Below are 14,668 nucleotides of genomic sequence, written 5' to 3' on the forward strand. Positions count from 1 at the left end.
CGTCAGACTACCGTGGTGAACAATCATGACCCCACGGCAGACTTCATAAAGAGGGAGTGAACACTTGACGCACAGATGATACAGGACAGGAGCGACTCTTGGGGAATAGACTTGGGGAATAGACTAGCAAAATGTCACACAAAAAGTCTTCGCTGATGCCAGTTGATGTGGAGAACCTGCGTAGAAGATCCTCGGCTGATTCAGGTAAGACTAAACTACTCTGCTTCTGCTGGGGCTTTCGCATTGACCTCCATTCAATCAACACCCTGAGTTTGTTCCTTCACAACGGATTTTAAAAACTCGGGCTATCATAATTTGTGTTTATTACTTTGCTTCTTTGACATTTGACTTGCGCGTTCATCAAAGGCACCTGTGCTGCCAACCTTCCCTCCAATCTGAACTAAACTTTGAGAGCTAAAAACACGTTCTGTAGGACTTTCTGTTTGACTGTCGAACTCCATAGAAGACGCTTTTTTCCTAGAAGAATTGTTTTGAAGTCATAAACGTATTTAAACGTCACTGAGGTCACTTTTGGTATACCTCTACGGACAGGTAGAGGTGAGGATTGTGTCCGAAATCAGAAGCATGGTTTATTTCATGTACTTTTATGGTGATTGCCTTGTGATGATCGCAACTTTGCAATCATAATGTAGATTATCCATCTAATTCACATCGTGTTAGTTTGGTGGATTGTCTCATTACGCAGAAAAATGTGCAACCATTTATTGTTCCTAACTTTCATGCAGCCAAAAGACAGTTCTCTCATTAGCTTCTGGCTGTATTCTTAAAGTTGTCCGCACACTACCATAGTAGTTTTAAAAAGGGCATTTTATTTCAATTTTCTGTGGCGTTGAAAGATGTTATTTCTGAATGTGCTTCACCAACTTCCAGTTGCTTCCTGAATTTATACATTTTTAATTCTAATTTTAATTACAAATCATAGCACAGTTTTCTAATCTCTGTGTTGCAATGCATTTATAATGTGATCAGTCTTGGCAGAGAGGACACTGCATGACTCTCAGGAGGTTTTTGTTAGTCACACACTTTTCCATGGCTGAAAGGCATTGGTCCTGGATGTCAATCAACGCTACACCTCTAATGCAATAACCAGTGTGTGTGATGCAATGCATTTTTCACTGCTGAACTGGCAACAAAATCAATTTATGTCCAAATATTGTGTATGTAAAGCTCTGTTCTCCATTATATTTCCTTATCCAGAGCACTCTGTGGATCCTGAACAGCATCACCATGTTCCGCGACGACAGTCCCAAACTGATTGGCTCTGTGTTGGCCCCCATCATCCAGAGCTAGGCGCAGTGGAGACGCCCTCCCCAGATGCCTCTGCCCACTACTTCTGTCACTTCACACCCAAATGTTTCCTCACCGTCCCCAGAGGTGAATGAGACGTTATCACAAAAATGATTGTTAGATAGACAGGACAGGTCAACTGAAAGTGCAAGAGCATGCATCACTGCTGTTTATTTATTTATTATTATTATTATTATGATATTTTCTTGTATTGCCATGTGGAAGAGTTTTCTCATAGTTGTGATCTGCACAGGAGGACACGGCACCTCCAGATCTACTTCATCTCGGGGTGGAGAAGAGAGTTGGCATGAAAGCACCACAAAGACCACAATCAGAGCTGAGAATGAGGTGGAGGCCCAAAGGGAAGCCAACAACTACAAGGTGGGCCATGACTGTTAATGCTCACTCCAAACACTCCCCTGCACCTCATTAGTATCACCTTTTTCACTGTTATTCAATAAATAATTTAAAAAGACCTGGGCACATGGGTCATTTACAGTTATTGTTTTCTGTGACATACCTTTTTAAAATGACTCCTTTTTCAGTTTGGCTTCAGAAAGTGGAAGGGCAATGTAACGGAGAAACCCATTGAAGACCGATCAGACATCATCAAAGGGCTCTACTCTGATCTTAGCATTGTTAAGCCTCAAGAAGGTCTTTTTTTCCCCTCTCTCTTTGCACTTTAATTATGTTTAACAGGACTGACATATAGACAAATATGGAATTGTTATGTGACCAATAACCTGTATGTGGGATTTCTTCTCTCTTTCAGGCCCAGTGGTCACCTTTGGGAACATAGTTTATGTAATTTTATTTGGATGGTGGATATCTTTAATCTACTTTATCATTTGTCCTGTAATGTTTCTAACAATCTTCGGTGCTCCATATGGTATGTATCCCATAAACCAGAGAGTATTTTAGTGTCTCCTGAAATGTGGAACATCATGCCGTTTTTTTTTTTTAAATGCTTTGTTTAGGCAAACTTTGTTTCAGGATGGCATTGTACTTTATTTGGCCATTTGGGAAGTCGATAGAAAAGGTAATTTGATATGTAGTGTAATACTATTCCAATATTTAAGTGCCATTGCAAAATTACCAACGAGTAATTATTCACCATATCCTGTTGTTATCGCTGCCATTTTCAGGCCGGGGATGTAGTTAAGAGATCTGTTGCAAAGCCTCCAAAGTGTGAGGTCATTCCTGAAGAGAGGGACAGTGACAAGGACTCCAGGCCCCTTCTGATGTCTTCCCCAATCCCTGTTGAGATCCCTGTCCCAGAACTACCAGCTAGAAAAACTTCAAAGCACTGGGTAAGAGTCAGAATGACCTTAATCACTTGGCGCAATGAACATTTAGTAATATTTCTATATATTACTCTCTCTCTCTCTCTCTCTCTCTCTCTCTCTCTCTCTCTCTCTCTCTCTCTCTCTCTCTCTCTCTCTCTCTCTCTCTCTCTCTCTCTCTCTCTCTCTCTCTCTCTGCAGTGTCGCATCAGCACTTTTGTTTGGTTGTTGCTGGGTTACCCTGTCTTGGCTGTGGTCCACTCCCTGGCCTGTGTGCTCTCCTGGCTGCTGGTCTTCACTATACCTGTAGCCAAGATGAATGCTCGCACACTGACCATAGTCCTCCTCATGGCACCAGAGGAAATTCTGATTCACAGGCTGGAAAAGGTGCACGTTCATTTTCTAAAATGTCAGTGGTTAGTTGAGAGAAAGGTGTCGAGGCAAGGAATGTGTGCAGTGTTTTCCTTCTTTTGCTGCACTGGTCATTCTTATCAAAACACCAACTGCAAGATTTTCTAGATAGATAGATAGTACTAGACCTTTTTATAGCCTTATTTGCTATGCTAACTGAAGTGCTAGAAGTTCTTATGTGAAAATAGCACTGTTGCAGTGTGTAAATGGCCAATGTAATTAGTGTCCTCTATGACTTTCATGACTTTTTTAAACTTAAAGGGTCAGTTTAACCAAATCACAAAGAACATACTTTTCATTTACCAACAAGTGGTGTATAACATGTACTGTACATAGTTTGCAGACATCTGCCACTAACACTGTGAAATGTTGGGAATTGACTTCAGGGAAAATAGCTCACTGTTAGAATTGCCATTGGTGGATTAGATGTTGTTCATGGAAAAATGTTACCACTAGAGGGAAGCAGAGAAAATGTTTTTTGTTTTGTATAAACTGGCCCTTATCTGTTAATTGACTGTTTACATTTAATAAATTAATTTGTAACTTGAAGTAAGTGTTTTATCTTCTCTTTAGCAGACACTTGAGTATGAGACCAGAGTCATCTTATGCTGTTATCAAGCTTTCAATGTGTATTATTACAAATACACTGTCCAAGGAATCAACATTTTTGCTCTCAGTATCCTTTTTTCAGCTATGGCACCATTGGATTGCATTTCAATATACTGGTCTCCTGTATACTCAAAAAGTGTTGTGGTGGAGTTGTGTGCACAGTTAAGAGCAGGAAACGGGAAATCTGTAGTAGTCTCAATATCATCTCTGGTCGTAGTAGTAGAAGATAAGAGTTGTGGACATTTATCCATTCTTAAGTAATATATGTTTGCCATCCCCAATCCTGACTTCATTTCAAAAAGGGTTTGTGTACTGCAGATGTACAAGGTCAATACAGTAGTGGTTTGTCCACTGTCCATTCATTTGTTCTCTTTAAGTCTATGTTCCTTGCAGACATGCTTCCCCTAGTATTATTCACTCTCATTATTGGTTATACTGACCGTGAACACAATGTCTGCAGTGCAGAGGTTAAATTTGCCACAGCGATCGCTTCCATCATTCCTCTATCCTACTATATTGGTATGGGTATTGCCAGGTAAGGTTTTTTATTTTGCATTTCTTTTAAGATTATTTTTTTTGGGCTTTTCCGCCTTTTAATTTGACAGGACAGCTAGTTGAGAAAGGGGAGAATGAGGGGGAAGACATGCAAGAAATCGTCACAGGTCGGATTTGAACGCTGGATCTCTGCGTCGAGGCATAAACCTCTCAGTATACTGTATGTGGGCCTGCTCTACCCACTGACCCAACCCGGCCATTATTTTGCATTTCTGTCTCTGGCCAGTAGATGAATGTTAATGAAAGGAGACAGTACAGACTTGGGGTGTCATTTTCCTCATGAATTCAGATGCACAATATATTTAATGGTTGCTTATTGGTAACTGTGCATATTCCCACAGCATTTCTGCACAGAGTAACTTTGCAGTGGGAGCGGTTGTGAATGCTACATTCGGCTCCATCACGGAGATGACCTTCTACATCACAGCACTGCTGCAGGGACACAATGCTAAGACCAAATGTTATGAAGAGGTGGTTAAATCAGCGCTCACTGGGACCTTGCTTGGGTGTATATTGTTCGTACCTGTGAGTGCCTGAGAGAGACAGATGAACGTGTACATATCGCACAACTGTACATACAGTTAACATTCAGCATTATGATACTCTGACATGATTATGAACCTCTTGCTGTTTGTTTGTCAACTGCACAGGGTATCTGTATGATCATTGGGGGCATTAAACACCAAGAGCAGCGTTTTAACAGTCGTTCAGCTGGAGTGAGCTCGGCTTTGCTTTTCATATCTGTAGGAGGTATGTATGGCAGCTGCACATATAACTCCTTTTTAAACAATATGTCCTCCACTAACTCATTCATAAAACCTGACCCTCATGTTGTAACATTTTCCCCAGGTGTGTTTGCTCCCACTCTCTTCTCCAAGACCTTTGGTAATCTGATGTGTGAAAGCTGCACCAATATTCCAGGCAATGCCAGTTTAGCCTTCGTCTGCAAGAATTGTCACTATGACACGGTGGGCTGATTCACTAAACCTTTATATAACTTCATGCAAATTTGAAAACCTATATTTAAATCAAGATTTGCTAATTGTCCCTGCACCTGGAAATGGTGAGGGAACTGTTTTGCAGTGCTTCACTGCCTTGATGTTTGTATCAACATATTCCAGACACTCCTACCATGAAGATTGAATCTGTATGGTTCTCCACAGCTTGATAATATAAAAAGGCTTTTAAAATGTATTTATTCATATTGTCACCTTCATTTTTTTGTTTTTAACAGAGTTCAGCTGACCCACTATTGATCCTGTCCCATATTGAGTAAGTCCCGGTGCTACATGTACACATTTTCTTTTTTCTTCTTTTTTTTAAGTAACAAACTGAATAGTCTTTAAATTAATTATTAAAGAAATAATGTTTTCCAGGCCCCTGGTGTACACGATTTCTGTGCTGCTGCCTTCTGCATACCTGATCGGCCTCATCTTCACACTGAAAACCCACTCCCACATCTACGATATCCATATCAGCGATGGTCAAGGGGGTCATGCACACGGTGGTCAGTATGCACAAGAGGGTACCAGCAACTATCACCCCACTGGTGAGGTCACCACTGGCCATCTCCTTGCAGCCAACACATGTATTAATGCCAGCATTGTTTCCACCAGCCACGTTGCAACAGGTGTGTGTGTGTGGTGTGCATGTAGTGTTCTTTTAATCTTTTTGGTGAAGGAACATGAACATTGCGACACACTAACTTGCCTGTTGCCTGCTATATTTGTGCATATGAGAAAAGCATTTCCCTTGCAGTAAAGTTGTGCATGCCAAAAGCCTTCAGCATGTGAGGGTGAAGAACCTAAATATGGGAGAAAGTTCAGACTTCGAACTCGATTGGATGGATGTAAAAGGGGAGAAAAACGTCCTGCAACAGTAAGGTAAGTCATAAACGTTAAATGTTGGTAAGCCTATTTTGTGTATGTCACCAGCAGGTCATCATGTAGTCCACTGGTCCCGGTGGAGGGCTCTTGGAGTGCTGATTGTTTCCACAATATTGATGGCCTGCTGCGCGGACCTCAGCACGGAGAACATTGAGCCTATTCTGACCCATTCCCGCATCTCTCAGGTACTCAAAATGCTTTACCTTTTTAAAGAGGAAGGGAAATGCCACTTGGATTCCAAGTGTCATTGGTCCTTGGTTAATACGACCACATTAGTATATAGAAGAAGATGCAAACCTTCAATTGAAGTTGAAATTCACAACCTGGAATACATTTTTTGATAAACTAACTCCAATAGTTAGGAATAGAAAATATAAACATTTTATAAACTTCAATGTGTTTCTTTGTACTTGATGCTGCCCCCTTTTGCAGTACTTCATCGGTGTCACAGTGTTGGCCATGGTGCCAGAGCTTCCTGAGATTGTTAATGGGATCCAATTTGCACTGCAGAACAACATCAGCCTGAGGTTAGTCCTAGTCCACTCTGCTGTTGTAGTATAATTTTTTGTTACCGCCTTCTTCCACTTTATAAAGGCCATAGCCTACTTCAATTTCGAGCAATGATAGATCTGGCAAGCAAGCACAATATTTGAAGGGGCAGTTTATCCCGAAATCAAAAAAATATATTTTACCTCTTACCTGTTGTTGTGCTATTTATCAATCTAGATTGTTTTAGTGCGAGTTGCCCAGAGTTGGAGATATCGGCCATAGAGATATCTGCCTTCTCTCCAATAATTTAAAACTAGATGGCACTCAGCTTGTGGTGCTCAAAGCACCAAAAGAATATGTTTGAAAAACTCAACAGCAAGGTCTCTTTCTAGAAAAACATGATATGGCTACTCAAGGTAACCCACAGACCTGGTTGTGAGCAGTTTCATGTAGGAACTATTTTCTTTCTACCAAACTACACCCGCCAACTGTATCACCGCGCAGAAGGAAGCGTAGGCTTCTCATGGATGTCTAACTTGTGGTCCAATATTGCTATCTTTATTTCGGATCCCCATTAGCTGTTAACAATGTAGCAGCTGCGCTTCCTGTGGTCCACATAAAACAATTACAACAGCTAGCTCACCTGAGCTAGCTAACAACATTACAGCTCAACCGAGGAGGATGGCATTCATTTTTTATTGGTTGGTAGATACCAAGGTATATTGAGCCATTGTAAAAAGGGGTGTTAGAAAACTTTAACTTATATACGTATATGGTCTTTGTCTACAGTCTTGAAGTGGGCAGTTGCATTGCTGTGCAGGTCTGCATGATTCAGATTCCACTGCTCGTACTCTTCAATGCCTTCTATGTAAGTGCTCAGTTTTTGTAACTAATGGATTTCTTTACATAATGCAATTGTTTCAATCATGATACAGCAAACTCTTTTCCCCCAGGATGTTGGATTTGTGCTTGTGTTCAGTGATATTCATCTGTGGGCCAGCATCTTTAGTGTCATTCTGGTCAACTACATCTTCATGGATGGAAAATGTGACTACTTTCAGGGTGAGTCAGGATGCAGAGATTTCTCCACATAATGGACATCAATTCACATAGCATGTCACATGCAAATGAGCAATTGGTTATACCTTAACTTCTAAATCATGCAGATTCAAGAAGTAGCAGGTAAGAGGATGTGTGCATATGGCCTGTTTTTATTTGTAAAGGTTAAGCTTGAATTGACATGTAGATTATAATCAACTCTGTTATGTTTGCAGGCACTGCTCTAGTGGTGGTCTACCTCATCCTTTTGGCCCTTTACTTCTTTGCTCCATCTCCACGCTCTTGTTGATCTGCTTGCCAAGACAAATCCTATAAAAATGCATTAGTCCTTCATCTTCAGATGGTTTGTGTTCAGCAGCATAAAAGATGGATTGAGTTGTGAAATTTCACAGCGGAGCTGGAAGTGAGTAGCTTCTGTCTGCTTTTTGTCAATATATTCTATTAAATGGTGTTTTGTGCACTCAAACATATTCCCAGTTCTGGCTGTAATCAAAAATCTGTGACTTTGATTTTTTGCTCTTTCATTTAAATATACATTTGTGGTAATCATTTTTGGCTCTTATATACTGTAATATGTGGTTTATAAAGGACAACATAAATGCATCTATTTAAAAAACTTGTGTGTGAAGATCACTTTTTTAACCAGTGCTTCACTACCTACATAACACAACTTTGTATTTAAACTTTTCTTTTGAAAAATGTACACCACTATAAATTATATTGGAGTTTTAAGTTTGGGTACACTTTGATATCTTAGCTTTATGGCTCTTTAAAGTTAATTATTGACATTTTGGCACATTTAGTATTCTTATCATGACAAATGACATGATATCACCTTGATCTAGTTTGCATTCTCAGAATAGAAGTGGCAACAGCAGTTCATTAAAAAAAAAAGATTTATGTATAATGGTAATAATTAGTCGAGCAAAGGAAACGAGGAATCAGTGCTATTTACAGAACTTTTATTAGCAGTACTCCCAACAACATTCACACAAGCCTACTGTACAACATTTTAGTGGTCACCTTTAAAACTGTCTCAAATTAAAGGTTTGATAAAGTTAATATAAAAAGCAGGGAATGACGACATGCAGAACAGAAATAAAAGGGAGAAAAGTAGTGCAGGCAGATCAAAGCATAGGGCAACATCCCATCCTGGGCCTCACCTAACCTCATAATCACTTTGTTCAAGTTGCGCAATATTTGGCATACATTAAATGAATTAAACCTAGGAACTGTATTGGAACACTAAGTGATTTTCGGGTTAATTCCTAATATGCTGCATCCTGTCCTTAAGTCTACTCTGTCTGACCATTAACAGGAAGAGAATACAAAGCCTCTGCATCCTTGAAACAGGATACACAATTGCTATTTTTGTCACCAAGATGTTGAATGATTATGTTACAGCTTATTGAAAATGTTAACTTACTTAAAAACAATTTTCAACATGAACCCTTTGTCTAGCATGCAAAGATCGTATACTGCCTATATTTGGGAAATGTCAGCCTCAAAGGTTTAAAAAAGGCACTGCAGTGAAAACATGTTTGTATAAGCCTGCTACTAAAGCAACTCCCTGTGCAAAACATGTCCTCAACAGAGAGGGAGTAAAAGTCTGAACAGATTTAAGTCTTTATTCGAATAAAAGCATTTTTGAATTAATTTTAAAGAGCACCAAATTCACAGTGATGTGTTGCATGGTTTGGTTTACAAATGAGAGCTGCAAGCAAACAGGATGGAAAATAAATCATTTTGAAGATAGCCACCCTTGAAACCTTTTTGCAGACCGTTTTCCAGACTAGACTGTAACATAATGTAGAATGGAAAATACAGGAAATACAAGAGCTCAGACATACAGTATGCAAATCCAGCATTGAACCTTTTTCTTCACACAATAACGACGGGCATACAGTGTTTCTGCACGTTTTAGCTAACTTATCACAAACATTACTCATGACCATTTTCGAAGTATACCATAACTTTAAAAAAAAATGATTTTCCTTCCCTCCAGGCAGACACTGATTTCCATTAATATAGTATAAAAAACTCAGACTTGAAATTTAAGATTGGTTGGCCTCACAGTGACCAGCATGTCTGCTCTTATTTATGTCAAAGTTATACAAAGATAACAGAACTTCAACAATAAAAGCAAACGCAAATCAGTGTGATTGACTATGTTAAGCGAGTCGCAATTCTCAAGTCGCATTTTTCATACCATAGGGAGATAAGGGAAATAAAAAGGCTGCCTGGAAGGTCGCAAAACCATTTTAAAAGCAAATCTAAAACACGACAGCATGTCAGCAGAAATGAAAATTATACGTGAGATTTGAATTAAATTGGCTAAAATGTGCAGAAACAATGGCATGGTCCTTATTCAAAAACATTCTGCCACTTTTTAGACTGAAAGACTGCTTGTATGATCTAATAAAAAAAAAAAAAAAGGAAATATCCACAAATTTGCAAGACAAAGTGTGCAAACAGCAATATCAGGTGATGAGAATACCCCAAGAAAAACTGAATTAGTCTTTCAAATAAATACACATGCATTCTTCCTTTGCACAGAATTCTTAAAAGTACTGGAGGAGGCAGATAAAAAAACGATCGAACGAATAGACAATCTTTGAAAACGTGGTATGGCAAAATAAAGTATTTCCAGCTGTCACAGTTTGGAGGATGAGAAGTAGGAATTTATGTTTAGCTTGACACAAAGGCATCATGTAAGGAATTGTGGTGGCAACAGGGGGGGTTGAGTAAAATCCATAAAACATTCCACATTTATTTTCTTTATCACTGAAACTGCGAAAAATAATAAGAACTAACAAAAAAAGGCATCCCATTGTTTTTTGGTTTAAGGTGGGGCTACGTTAGGCAGGGGAGGGAAAGGACATTTTCCCGAGAATTTTGCTAAGAATTTAATTCTGTGCTCTGTCAGAACTCATCTCCTCCCATTCCAGCCCGTCCCATCCATTCATTTGTCCGTCCTTCCACGTGCGGCCTATTTCAAACGTTCAATGAGTTCCTGTGTGAATCCCAGGTTGAGCAGCTGCATGGTAGGGATTGAAGTCAGGTGGGGAAAGGCCTTGAGGAGCTTCTCCCAGCATAGCTCCAGCAGGCTGGGTACACCCAGCCAGATCTTAAACAGAGAGCCAGTTCTCTTGTTCTCATGGATGTTCACCACCCCACCATGGATGTACATGCAGCCAGCCTGGGGACGGAGTGAAGGAAAAAGAGTAAGATGTAAATATTATATTCAGTACAGAGAGAGAGAGTTTACTACATTAATCACCTGGGCCTTTTGGTTCTAAGCTCCCCTATGGGCCATCATTGGTAACTTGTGGGACCAAAATAACATCTGATACAAAGTAGATCAATAAGAGAAAAGAAAGAAGAACACATTCTTCTATCACTCACATTTTCATCTCATTTTGCTTTGATTACAGAACTTATAAAACAGAACATTATCTAGTAGGAAATTAGACTAACAAAAGGGATAGGTCATTTAAATGAATTCCATGGGTTACATTACATAACTAAATTACTAACTACTTTCATCAACATGCATTTCACTTGTTGTGTACATGAAAAAGATTGTTACCACTGACATGCCCTAACAACTGCTGCTTGAAAAGCTTATTAAATGTACAGTATATGCATGCAAAGTGACTGGGGGTTTTGTACTAACTGGCGTGACAGCAGCACAGTGGAAGTAGGCCGGCTCAGGCATCATTGCTGGTAGTTTACTCCACTGGAAAGTCTGCAGGTTGATCTTCCACAGATCAGCTAAAATCAATTCCCCGTTGTAGCCTCCACAGATAAATACATCTACAGCAGAGAAAAATTGAATGGTCAGATACGGTTTATGTAGCTGTACATGTATCAGCTGGCAGGGAGTTACTCTCAAATCAGTTTAACATATGGAGGATGGGATATCAATTGACAGGAGTGCCTGTTTATCTTTGAAGCAGATTATGTTTATCAGGTGATATTAGCTGCACGGCGTTATTGAAAAGTTCTCACCATTTCTTATTTGTACACAGCTATGGCATCTTCTAGGAGCAGGATACCCTGTCAGAAGCACATACATTTTAGAATGGTATGAAAGAGAACAAAACAGGCTTAGTTAATAATGAGGTGCAACAAACACACCTATTTTGTCATGAGGTTTAGTTGCAAGTTCCTCCCAGGAATTGGTCTCCAGATTGTAAGCATGTATCTATTAAAAAAATACAATATTTAGTGTTTCGTGCAGTGATTAAGATAGATTTGGCTTGTGTACAAAACAACAAATTGTCATAAACATTTTGAATTTGAAATTCTGGCTGACACACAGTGACGCGTTTGGTGAGTATATACTTATTGATAACTGGTACCTTGTCCAGAGGGTAAGATGTCCAGGAAGTTCCTCCTCCCAGGATGTAGATCCTCTGTCCGTCATGTGCTATTTCATGCCTGTACCTGTGACGCACACAATAGCCCGCCATGAGTTTTACTACACTGAAAATATTCAAGGCTTGTTTTGATCCTGTGTAGCACATTCAGGCGTCATAAAGGCGTACCGTTCCTCAGGCAGGTCGTCAGGAGGGTTGTTGGGCTTGAGGTGGATCCACTCCCTGGTGGTCAGGTCCAGCCTGTGCAGGTCTGTGCTGTAGATGTAACCCGTTGTTCCTCCAAACACGTACAGGAAGCCGTTTATAATAACCATTGCCTGAAAGACGAAAGATAACAGCAAGTTTAAACGTTTGTATATCCACTGGATTTAAAAAACTCAAAATTAGTCTCTACAATAATCCTTCAAGAGAGCAATCACATGACAGAGTAATTTATGAGGTTACCTGTCCATAGATTCTGTTGGGCTTCTTCCCCCGACAGTTGAGCAGTGACCATCGCTTGTACTTCACATTACAAACATGTACGTCATTGCCGTTATTTTCACCAAAGGGGATCCCGGTACCGCCAAACACCAGGAGGTTGTTGCCATGCAAAACAGCTGAAGAGACAGCAACACCAAACTCAATTTCCATACACATTTTTGGTATAAAATACCAACATTAAGTATCAAAATGTTCAAAACTATTAGATATACAATGTTTCACCTGACATAGACGCCAGCTCTGTGGGCATGTAGCCCTCTGTTTGAATCTGCTGCCAGCAGCCGGTGGCAAAGTGGTACCTCCAGAGCTCCCTGAACAGTGGATAGTCTTCGTTCTCTGAGCCTCCTGACTCATCATAGTCAGGGTTGTACCCTCCAAATACATACAGGTTAGTGTTGTCAGCAACGCAGCGATGCCCACTGCGGGCGGGGGGAGTACGATGACCTGGAGAGGGAGGAACAAAGTTTCACAGGATGAGGAGAGGAGGAGCATGCTAACAGAGATACTAGACAGATAAGAATAACATCCACACAAGAAGCTACAGATGTCCACTACAAGTTAAGTCAATATACAAGAATAAGTCAGGTGAAGTAAAGTAAATATCACTGGTTGTATGTACTACAAAATCTGACTGAACCTGAAGAAAATAGGCACATTCATCATCCACTTTAGGGCTTTTCAGAACATCCTGAAATCCTTCTGCTTACAATATGGAGTCATCACATTGTGTAATCATGATGATGAACTGCTTTGTAAAAGCTAGCCTAATCTATTCATATATTCATTTGTCGTTCTTGCTTGTCACAGAATGCTGAAGGACATCCCAGCATGCCTTGACAGAAAGCATGCATTGCTGGGCCCCATGTGTGACTGGCCTTGACAAATGTAAGCGTATATCTGTGACACAAAAAAACGAAAACAGACCAGGACCAGGATATGTACTGAAGATATATCACAACATTGAAATCTAATAAACAGCCACATGAAAATTTTAGGGATCAAAGAGGAGTCAATCCTTCCTGGCTTTTCCACACATGATGGGTTATCTAAATAATGTATGTCCATTGAGTAACATGTTCTGGAAATAATGATTATCAATACTTGGTACCCAGTAAACGGCCCTGAATCTCCTAAAAAATAATTGGCATTAAGGTGTTTGCAGGTCTGTAAAACCTAGCAATCAATGATTGTGTCATGCCATATAATTAATAAGTTTTCTGTGCAGTTTAAAGACAGGGTTTTACAAAAAGTGAAACACTATGATAACCATTTACCATAACCAGCTTATAATGGTATTCATTTTGTAACACGTATTATTTTGGATATGAGGGCTAACAAGCTAATAAAAGATAAACAGGCTGAATAGCTGGATGTTACTAGCTTGGACGTTTTGCTTAGCAATGACACCAGTAGGGACGACATTTAAATTCTTATTATGCAAAAGTGACACTGTATTCGGTCGCAGCGGATCTCAGTCACACAGTGTTTATTAGCCTGGCCACATGTGCCAACGTCAAGTTATAACCTGTAGTTAGCATGTCTTGCTAATGTTGTTGACCGACCTGCTAATGTCTCACGGTGCGGCGGCCTGTGTGTCAGTTTCTCGAATCTATTCAGCTGGTCTGGACTGCGAACACCTTCAGCGTCCGACATCGTTTCCCCTTTACAATCCAGTCCTGAAGAACGTCACATCAAATAAAAACAACATCTGCTAAAGTGCTGATAAAACATTATATATAATTTCACATCTCAGTATGAAACCATTCACACATTTTACCCCCCCCGGCCTTGAGACATTTGACCAATCAGAGGGCTTGTTATTAGGACGTGGCGTCATTAGAGATGGGCGGGACTGCGGTAGACGCTAGATCGGAGCCGCTAGACGTGTCGACGTCAAAGGACGTGCCTTGTGCTAACGGAGACGTAGACGTCGACCATTCTAGCAGATGCGATTTAGGATCTACCCGGGACTGCGCGTCTTCAAACAACAACAGTTTTTGTATCTGTCAAAGTGCGGTCCAGTACAATACATCTATGGCCCAGTACCGTAGTCCAGGGACTTGGAAAATGTTGTATGTGTAAAACTGTGATAGATCAGACGTGCCATGATCTTCAAACAGTCTTTGACAGCGACACGTTCGTCAAGCAGGTGCTCACTGATCTTTGAAAGAGAAAAAACTTTTGGACAAAGACCTGAGCCTTC

The 14,668-nt window shown here is 40.2% G+C and overlaps 2 protein-coding genes across 2 annotated transcripts; one reads left to right on the forward strand and one right to left on the reverse strand.

Moving 5' to 3' along the window:
* The first annotated feature begins 82 nt into the window (after positions 1–82).
* On the forward strand, positions 83–8,205 carry cax1 (cation/H+ exchanger protein 1). The gene is made up of 20 exons (XM_078242701.1): positions 83–204; positions 1,219–1,395; positions 1,562–1,689; positions 1,854–1,962; positions 2,081–2,197; positions 2,286–2,347; positions 2,454–2,618; positions 2,793–2,978; positions 3,576–3,678; positions 4,005–4,146; positions 4,508–4,691; positions 4,817–4,916; positions 5,016–5,134; positions 5,401–5,438; positions 5,543–5,796; positions 6,101–6,237; positions 6,485–6,579; positions 7,331–7,409; positions 7,495–7,603; positions 7,816–8,205. The coding sequence occupies exons 1-20, from the start codon at positions 132–134 to the stop codon at positions 7,887–7,889; spliced, it is 2,451 nt and encodes an 816-aa protein (XP_078098827.1). The 5' UTR covers positions 83–131; the 3' UTR covers positions 7,890–8,205.
* Positions 8,206–9,214: 1,009 nt separating this feature from the next.
* On the reverse strand, positions 9,215–14,258 carry klhdc10 (kelch domain containing 10). The gene is made up of 9 exons (XM_078242778.1): positions 14,028–14,258; positions 12,688–12,909; positions 12,427–12,581; positions 12,151–12,299; positions 11,965–12,049; positions 11,741–11,807; positions 11,612–11,659; positions 11,277–11,416; positions 9,215–10,799 (listed from the first exon to the last, which is right to left on the reverse strand). The coding sequence occupies exons 1-9, from the start codon at positions 14,116–14,118 to the stop codon at positions 10,590–10,592; spliced, it is 1,167 nt and encodes a 388-aa protein (XP_078098904.1). The 5' UTR covers positions 14,119–14,258; the 3' UTR covers positions 9,215–10,589.
* Between the last annotated feature and the right edge of the window lie 410 nt (positions 14,259–14,668).

This window comes from Sander vitreus, chromosome 23 (assembly GCF_031162955.1).
Source record: "Sander vitreus isolate 19-12246 chromosome 23, sanVit1, whole genome shotgun sequence".
NCBI lineage: Eukaryota > Metazoa > Chordata > Actinopteri > Perciformes > Percidae > Sander > Sander vitreus.